The 8,650-nt window shown below is 62.2% G+C and overlaps 1 protein-coding gene across 2 annotated transcripts; it reads left to right on the top strand.

Annotated features, from left to right (window-relative positions):
• Window positions 1–569: 569 nt before the first annotated feature.
• LSM12 (LSM12 homolog) lies at window positions 570–8,565 on the top strand. 2 transcript variants are annotated; one of them, XM_086631019.1, is made up of 5 exons: window positions 570–696; window positions 3,756–3,889; window positions 7,632–7,741; window positions 8,163–8,289; window positions 8,395–8,565. In XM_086631019.1, the coding sequence occupies exons 1-5, from the start codon at window positions 576–578 to the stop codon at window positions 8,485–8,487; spliced, it is 585 nt and encodes a 194-aa protein (XP_086487145.1). In that variant the 5' UTR covers window positions 570–575; the 3' UTR covers window positions 8,488–8,565. The 2 variants fall into 2 exon arrangements, with proteins under 2 accessions (XP_086487145.1, XP_086487146.1); XM_086631020.1 differs by lacking the exon at window positions 3,756–3,889 and having other exon boundaries at window positions 570–656.
• Window positions 8,566–8,650: the final 85 nt, after the last annotated feature.

Raw genomic sequence — 8,650 nt, 5'->3', positions numbered from 1 at the left:
GTCTCCCTGGGGTCTCCCTGGAGCGGGCCCGGGTCTCCCTGGGTCTCCCTGGAGCGGGCCCGGGTCTCCCTAGGGTCTCCCTGGAGCGGGCCCGGGTCTCCCTGGGGTCTCCCTGGAGTGGGCCCGGGTCTCCCTGGAGCGAGCCTGGGTCTCCCTGGGGGTCCCCCTGAAGCGGGCCTGGGCCCGGGTCTCCCTGGGGTCTCCCCGGGCCGGCCTAAGGCCTCCCTGAGCCCCGCGGGGGCTACCAGGGCCGCCCGGCGCTACCGGGGCCGCCCGCCGGGCCCGAGGGGCGCGTGTCCCGCCCCCGCTCCCTCCCCCGCCGCTCTCACCGGGCCTACTCCCGCCTACACCTCCCAGCAGCCCCCGCGGCACCGGCGGCGCAACGGGGCGTCACGAGGGACAAAAGCCGCGAGGGGGGGGAGGGGGGCGGAGCTTCGTCCCGCGGTCACCCCGCCCCTCGGCGCGCGCGCGCGGGCGCGCTGACGTCACGCCGACGCCGCGCCGACGCCGCGCGGCGGCCCCGCCCCCGCCCTGGCCCAGCCGAGCCGCGGCGGCCGCTGCGGGGCTGAGAGAAGATGGCGGCGCCGGGCGAGTACTTCAGCGTGGGCAGCCAGGTGTCGTGCCGCACCTGCCAGGAGCAGCGCCTGCAGGGCGAGGTGGTCGCCTTCGACTACCCCAGCAAGATGCTGGCGCTCAGTATCCCCTCGGCAGCGCCGCGGCGGGCGCTGCGGCCCGGGCACGGCCCGCCCGGGCCTGTGCCGCCCGCCGGGCAGCGGGTCTCTGAGGGGAGGGAGGGCGGGGGGGGTGTGTGGGGGGTGAGGAGAGGCTTTGGGGCGGGGGGAATGTGGAGGAGGGGGTGAATCTTGGTGGGGAAGGGCTCTTGGGGGGAGCGGGGAGCGCTATTGGGAGGTTCTGGGGGGGAGTGAGGAGCTCCGGAGTGGGGTTATGGGTGCGGGAGTGGGGTGCTCTATAGAGAGGTTTGGGGAGGGAATGGGGAGCGCTGTGGTGGGGTTTGGGGTGTGGGGGGGAGTGGAGTGTCCTTTGGGGAGGGAATGGGGAGTGCTGTGGTGGGGTTTGGGGTGTGAGGCGGAGTGGGGTGTCCTTTGGGGAGGGAATGGGGAGCGCTGTGGTGGTGGGGTTCGGGGGGGGAGTGGGGTGCTCTATAGAGAGGTTTGTGGAGGGAGTGGTGAGCGCTGTGGTGGGGGTAATGGATGGGGAGCGGTGTTTTGGGGTTACTGGTGGAGGGTGGGATGCCCTATTAGGGAGGTTTTGAGAGGAGTGAGGAGTGCTGTGGTGGGGTTACTGGTGGGGATCCCTCTAGTGGGGTTACTGGTGGGGAGCTCTGTAGTGGGGTTATTGGGGAAAAAGTGGGGCACCCTATAGTGAGGTTTTGGGGGGGTCAGGAGCCCTGTAGTGGGGTTAATGGGGAGTGGGGTGCACTAGAGAGAGGTTTTGAGGGGAGTGGGGCAGCCCATAGGGTGGTTTCTGCAGGAATGGGGAGCCCTTTTGTGGAGTTATTGGGAAGAAGTGGGATGCGTTATGTGAAGGGTTTGGGGGATGGAGCGAGGAGCCCTGTAGTGGGGTTTTTGGGGCCATATAGGAGGGTTCTGGAGGGGGAGTCCTATAGAGGGTTCTTGGTGGGGGTGAGTAGCTCTGTAGAGGCCTGGGGATGGGGGTCTCCTGCTGGGCTGTGGGGTTTTTAGGGGAGGCCTTGGGGGGGGGGGCGGGGACAGAGGTACCCTGCAGGCTTCAGGGAGGGTGGAAGAGTCCTAGGGGTGGATCTTGAGGGCAGGAGGAGCCCTAGGGGGTTCCTGGGAGGGGATGGGTACTTCTTTGGGGGTGTAGAGGGAGGCCTTGGAGGCAGGGTGAGATCCTGTGCAGTGGGCAGGACCTGGGGGGGGGAGGGGGGCGGTGGTTAGGGAGGATGGGGGAAAGTCTTGGAGGGGATGGGAGCCCATAGGAGGTGTCTGTAGGATGGGGGTCAGGAGACCCCAGTGGGGTCTGGAGGTGGAGGGGAGCCCTCAATGGGCCTGTGGGGGCTGAAGGGGAGACCACGGAGGCAAGGCAAGGTTCTCCGATGGTAGGGGGGGCTTAGGAGAGATTTGGGGATCCCTGAGAGGAGCCCTATGGGGCAGGCCTGGGGGGTGAGGAGAGCTGTTGGGTGTGCCAGGAGAAGTGCCCTGCGGCTGGGGAAGCGAAGGGGATGGTGGGGTTGGGGCTGCCCTGAGATCCGTGTGGAGGAGAGGTAGGAAGGCGGCACTCGGGGGGGTTAATATCTATATCTATATATTTTTGTGGACACAAGGATGTGCTTTTCTTTTTTTGGCGGGCAAATAAGGTGAAAGCAAAGAGCTTTGAGAGAACAGGAGAGGGGCCATGGAGGGTTCAGGAACGTGGATGCTGGCCCCAGGGACTGGTGTTGGAAAGGGGCTGGAGAAATGCCCAGGGTCCCTGGAGGTGGGTTTTGGAGGGAATGAGTGAGTGATGGAGGAGCTGGCAGAGAGGTTCGTGCCCAGAGGCTGGATCTGTGGGAAACGTGATGGGAAATCCCTGCTGGGTGCCCGGGCGTGATGAGGTTCTGGAGGGGGGCTGGGCACCTGTGCCAGGGTGAGCTCCTGTTGGTGCCGGTGCGATTTGGGTCAGGGAAGCTCCCTGGGCACGAGCGGAGGCTGCAGGAAGGTCTTAAATGATGTCCAACAGGTTGGCTTAGTGTGCCACGCTGCCAGTCTGCTCCGAAGAGGGCTGAGAGCTCCTGTTCCAGCTCTGCCTCCCAAAGCTGGGATGCTCCAGCTCATCCCTCCAAAGGAGGAGAGCGGAGTTCCCCGAGCATCCCTCGTTTTTTCTGCTTTATTGAAACACGTGTGCTAGGGAGGGCTTCCCCTGCGCAGCCGGGCTCGGGGGGGCCAGGAGGGGAGAAAAACTGACCTCCATGAGCATCTCTTCCGAGGAGGAGACGGTGTCAGCGCGGAGGAGGCTCTCCGTGCCATGCTCTCTGCTCCTTCCAGCAGCTCGGGGAGCGGAGGGCTCCCGACACAGCCTCCTGGGGAACAGATTGCGCAGGAATCAGTGTCAGCTCTGGAAGGGGTGGGATTTTTTTCTGGGGGTGGTGCACTAGTGTCTCATTTACGCTTTCCAGTCCTGCTGCCATCCTGACCTCAACAAACCTCGCTGCGTTCCAGGGGCTGCTCCGGAGGCGTGTGAAGGCGAGGAGGCCTTTCCCGGGGAGTGCCGGGGAGCTCCTTTTCCGTCTGCCCCAGGGAGCGCTCCTGGGGTGGCCCTGGCTTCGCTGTGGCCTGCGAGAGGAAATAGTTATGGTGTAAAAGGTGCAGATTTGAGGGGCGGTGGTTCTGGTTCACTTCCCCGTTCAGACCAGTGTTCATGGTGCCTGTGGCGAGTGGGGAAGCAGGCTGCACCGCAGCACCTCCGCACTGCTCCGGCTAGTGAGGACCGAACGGCTTTATTGGAGGAGACCACGCAGCATCCCAGGCTGTGTGTGCTCCAGGTACAGCAGTTGGCTGGAAAACTCGTGGTGTAGGCAGGAAAACCGATTCAGCATCAGCTGAGTCCAAGAAGAGGCGAGTGACGTTGTCGGGGTCTCACGGGTGACCCCATGCTTGGCTGAGTAGGGACAGGGGTGGTGGAGCAGCTCACCGAGTAGCAGATGTTCTCCTGGTTTGCTCCTGGCCAGCTCTGTGCATCAGGTCTGCAAATTTCTCTGTCTGGATTTGTTTTCCTTAACATTTTTTCCCCTCCAGAATGCCCCTCTTCCAGTGGAAAGCCTAATCACGCAGATATCCTGCTCGTAAACTTACAGTATGTTTCAGAAGTGGAAATAATTAACGACCGCACGGAAACGCCTCCTCCTTTAGCTTCCCTCAATGTTAGCAAGGTAAGGACCTGCCCTCATGGGCTCGGAGGCTCCCAGGAGGGAGGGATTCACGTGGGGAAGTCCCTGCTGGGGATGAGGTGGCTCCTAAACTTTGAGTCACCCGCTTCGCCCGCACCTTGCCGAGGGTTTAGGTGGGAATATTTGCAGTGTGCCGAGTCTCCGTGACCTGCTGCTGGGGTTTCTGTAGCGAGCTGGTCCAACACTGTGCTTTGGGATCGCTCAGCAAGGGGGCTGAGGCCTGGGAGAGGGAACTCCCAGCTTGGTTTCACCCAGGAGATGGTCCTTGCGAGGCTGGACGAGGGGCTGAGCGCCACGTTCCGCTGTGGAGCTGATCCTGTCGCTGCTCGCAGCTCCCCTGGGCGGTTTTATGCTGTGTTTGCTCCAGCATTGGCTGCAATTCCGAGCGTGGTCCTGCCGTGTAGAATTAAGCACTGGGGTGAGGCTGCGTCCTCCCATTAAAGCACTGGGAGCTCGGCAAATGGCTCTGCCCTGCGCTGACCCCCGTGCCCGCTCTGGAGGCTGCTCTGCTGTGTGCCAGCCCCCTGTGCCAGGAGGAAACGTGGATTTCTCTTCTGCCAAGTCGCTGCCTGAAACACTGACCAAGAATTTCGGTGTTGGGACCTTGGAGGTGTTTTTAGTAACGTTGAGGCTGCAGAGCACCTTTTCACTCCGGGAGGAGTCCAGTGGTCGTGGTCCTGCTGGCTCTGCGGCAGCCCCGGCGCCTCTGGCAGAGGGACGTTGGCCGGCGGGACGGAAGGGAGGATGGAGCCATTCGTAAAGGTGCAACAGGTTCTTCCCCTGACAGCAAGTGACTCCAGTTCTCAAATCAAAACCTTCTGGAGAAGATGGGCATGGCTGAAGCTGGTACTCTGCTCACCTGAGCCCGTGACGCTCCCCCGGGTGCTCTCTCCTCCGAGATCCTGGGTTAAGAATGCACTAGAGTGGTTTTGTGCTCCCGGGGATGACGCTGGATGAGGTTTGTGCTCCGGTGGGTGCTCTCTCCACCTGCAGCCCCTTCCTACGCGGATGTTGGTCATCATCAGCGACGGAAGGATTTTGGGTGGAGCTGAATGGCTGGAGAGTGGACAGGAGTGGCGAAGCGCCGATGCAGTTATTGGATTTTGAGGAGCTGCTTTTCATACGTCCTGGAAGGGGATTGGTTCTGATTCCCAGTGGTAACGCCAAAAAAAAAGGAAGATGAACTCAAGCCCTTGATGCTGGTGGGAAGCAGCAGGAGACAGCCGGGCTCCGGGGAAGCCGGGTGTGAGGTCTGGATGTGGGACTTCTCAGTTGTCACCTCCTTTTCCCACAGGGAAACCTCCTCTCCTGGCAGGCAGGCAGGCTCTGCCTGCAGGTCGGTGTCTCGTGGGTGGCACCGGCTGGGCATCGGTAGCCCCCGTGGCTCCTTCTCAGTGGATTAGCACGTTGGTGGGGGTCTCGAATGACCAAACTGCTGCAAAGGTAACGACTGGGTGTTGTAATGGCATCGAGTGACACAGCAGCCGGGTGGTGGACGGGCCTGCTGAGGAGGAAACACCCCACGTGGCTCCAGAGATTCGCTTCAGTCTTTCCCGGCGTCAAAATAATTCCTGTGGGTTTGGTGCAGGGGGAAAAAACGTGACTCGAGTCGTATCTCCAGCGGATGGGAGTTGGTGTGGTGCTGCTGGCATGGCTGTGTCACCACCTCCAGCAACGGGAGGGCTTTTCCACATTGCTCTGACCCACATCTCCTCTCCTGTGGACACGCAGGCAAGCCGGGGTCCGCTGGTGCTGCAGGGCTGGAATACAGACGAGCTGGTATTGGTCATGCTGGGAGAAGCAGGAACACTTGTGGTGCTCCGGGCGAGCCCTTGGCGCTCTGGCAGGCCCCGGAGAGCAAGCAGAGCCTGTGGATCCTCAGCCCTTCACTTCACTGCCTGGTCCTGAGCAGCGAGAAAATGTTGGGACCAGGACTCGGAGGCGAGGGGCTGGCGAGGCACTGGGAGATAATGCCGGTGCGACGGACTGCTGGCATTGGTTCGGTCGAGATATGGCTGAGCTCGAAGCTTCCCACTGCTGGCAATTGGCATGCAGGGGAGATGTCATGGAAGAGGCTGGGCCCGCGCTGGTACCTCTGGGGACACCAGCCTGCCCCGTGGGGCTGGCACCGACCGGGGACCATGGCACAGGGCCTGGCTGCATGGCAGAACCATCCGTAACTGTGCCAGGGAGAGGTCAGCTGCCTGGTTTTGGAGGGATCCCCTTGACTTGCCGCCTGGGGTACACCATGCTTGGCTCTTTGTGCCAGTCTGCTGGCACCCAGGCGGGATGGGGGGCCAGCCTGGCGGCAGGGGACCGCAGCACGGCGCTTGGCAGCCCTCGCTGACTCTTCCTGCCACATGCTGTGTTTTCCATCATTCATACGGATGTTCTCCAGCTGGAAGCAGGAGGATGAGGTCGGGCTTTGCTGGGTTCTGCTCATCCTGGGGTCTTGGAGCGCCCAATGAAGTAATGTTGGGATGGTGCCCATGCTGGCAGTGTGTGAAGGGCTGGCTCTTCATCCGCGCCTCTCCGGAGTTTCCTTCTCACGGTGGCCTCTTGTCACCCGCCTCCTCGCAGGCTGTCCCCAAAGCCTTGGTGCAGGTGGTGGAGCTGGTGGACAACTGGGTACGGTGGTCCTGGGGAGCAGCCCTGCCCAGGGGGAGCATCGGTGCGGCCCTGCAGGCGGCCGATGATTGCGTGGGTGGCTCGGATGCAGGAAAGTCACTGGGGAATGTTGCGTCCAGTCTTACAGACCAGTTTGGAAGCCTGACTGGTGGTTCTGGAGAGAGTAATTCCAACGTGGGAGTGAGGCGGGAGGCTTCAGAGAGACCTTGTGCTGGGGCTCAGGGAGGATCCTGTCCCCCTGTCAAGGCTTCCCTTCCTCCCCAGGAGGCTGAGGAGCACGTGGCGAGGAGCCAACTGCTGCGGCAAGCCCTGCTCGGAGCCTGGGCACGGAGAGGGGCTGCAGCGGGCTGCTCTGTCCCGTGGCCTCCATTTCAGGAGCCGGGCTGGGTGGGACGGGGCAACCTGTCCCTTCTTGGCCTTACTGGCTCCAAAAAGTGGTTCTGCTCAGCGGGAGCTCGAGCTTTTCCTACCCGGAGAGGGCTTTGGGAAACGAGGAAGCCGTCCTCGCGCAGCGTGGGGAAAGCCGGTCTGGCTTGGGGAGTGCTTGTAGGCGCGAGGCCGTTCTGGGGAGGAGGAGGAAGAGGAGGAGGAGGAGGGCCGGTGTGGGTGGCGATGCTAATAACGTGGCTCTTCCACTGCGGCAGCTCCAGCGCCACCTGCCCATCTCCTGCCTCCAGGCAGCTGCAGCATCTTCCCCTCCTGCGGCCGCGGGATTTGACATGGGGATGCCGGGATCGGGATCCCGCTCATGAGCATTGTGTGCTGCTGGAGTGACTCCCAAATAACCGATTCTGCTTTTTTTTTTTACAATAACTGCTCCGGGATGAAGTTGCTCATCCTCCTGCGTGGTCCGTACGGAGGCACTCACACCCCCCGAGCCCTAACGTGACGCTTACTCTGGGCTCGTCTTTCCCATCTGCATCCCTGAGTAAATAGTGAGCAGCAGGAAGGTGGTTTGGACCTAAAATGCAGCAATGACATCAGGAAAGGTGGAGGGGAAGGTCCCACTTGTGTGCCTGGCCCCCGGCAGCTGATTTCCAGCTTGTGCCCGGGCAGAGGGGTGTGAAAAGACCCTCTCTCTCTGTCTCCCCTCCAGCTCGCCAACAAAGCGCGGACGGAGAAGGAAGAGAAGATGAGCCAGGCGTATGCAATTAGTGCTGGTGTCTCTCTGGAGGGGCAGCAGCTCTTCCAGACTATACACAAGACGTAAGTCCCCTCACCAGTGCCACTGGTGCCTGCCGCGCTGCTGGCCAGGCGTTGCCCGTATCCCTCCATAGCCTGGCGCAGGGTTTGCGTTGCCCGCTCCCTGGGGCTCAGCACCAAACGCTGCTGATGTGTCCTGGGATGGATCCATGTGGTCCTCAGGGGCGGGTGGTGATGGCTCCTTGCCATCTTCTGGCACACGCTGGCCACATGCCAGTCCCCGTGGGCTCGCACTCCTCTTTGGTTGGGCACCCAGGAAGGAACCAGGTGGCTTCTGCCCCCGCATCCCCTCCTGGGTGAGACATGGGTCCGAGGTGGGGACAGCAGGACCACACTGGTGGCTTTTGGGGGGCTGGGGATGCGGGAGCACAGCCCAGCGCCCCGGGGGGGTGGCCATTGATCCTTTTTTTCCCTTTCCCTGCAGCATTAAGGACTGTAAATGGCAGGAGAAGAACATCGTTGTGATGGAAGAAGTCGTCATCGCCCCTCCCTACCAAGTGGAAAACTGTAAAGGCAAAGAGGGGAGCGCCCTGAGTCACGTACGCAAAATAGTGAGTACGGGTGGGGGGTCTGGGGGCTCTGGGGGGGTGTCCCACCCCACCCCACCGTGCCTGAACCCCTCTCTGTGTCCGTCCCACCCCCCTCCCCTGCGGCAGGTGGAGAAACACTTCCGAGACGTGGAAAGCCAGAAGGTAATGCAGCGTTCACAAGCACAGCAGACACAGAAGGAGACCTCCCTCTCGTCCTGAGACCCCCCGCCCCGGCGGCGGGGACCCCCCACCACCCCCCCTCACCCACTGGCGGCGCGGAGGGGGAAGGGAAGGGGGTGGGGGGGTTCAACTTTTATTTCCTTTCTGGAGCTCGGGAAGGGGGAGCTCAGCCGATTCCAAACCGTAGACTTTAAAACAAACC

Source organism: Tauraco erythrolophus, unplaced genomic scaffold (assembly GCF_009769465.1).
Source record: "Tauraco erythrolophus isolate bTauEry1 unplaced genomic scaffold, bTauEry1.pri scaffold_71_arrow_ctg1, whole genome shotgun sequence".
In the NCBI taxonomy this organism is placed as follows: Eukaryota; Metazoa; Chordata; class Aves; order Musophagiformes; family Musophagidae; genus Tauraco; species Tauraco erythrolophus.
Note: the sequence above shows the minus strand (reverse complement) of the source record. Positions and strands in the feature narration are given on the sequence as shown.

Coding starts and splice junctions, on each gene's coding strand:
- LSM12 (XM_086631019.1), top strand. CDS start 576: ATGGCGGCGCCGGGCGAGTACTTCAGCGTGGGCAGCCAGGTGTCGTGC. Junction 697..3,755: donor CAGCAAGATGCTGGCGCTCA/GTATCCCCTCGG, acceptor TTTCCCCTCCAG/AATGCCCCTCTTCCAGTGGA. Junction 7,742..8,162: donor TTCCAGACTATACACAAGAC/GTAAGTCCCCTC, acceptor CTTTCCCTGCAG/CATTAAGGACTGTAAATGGC.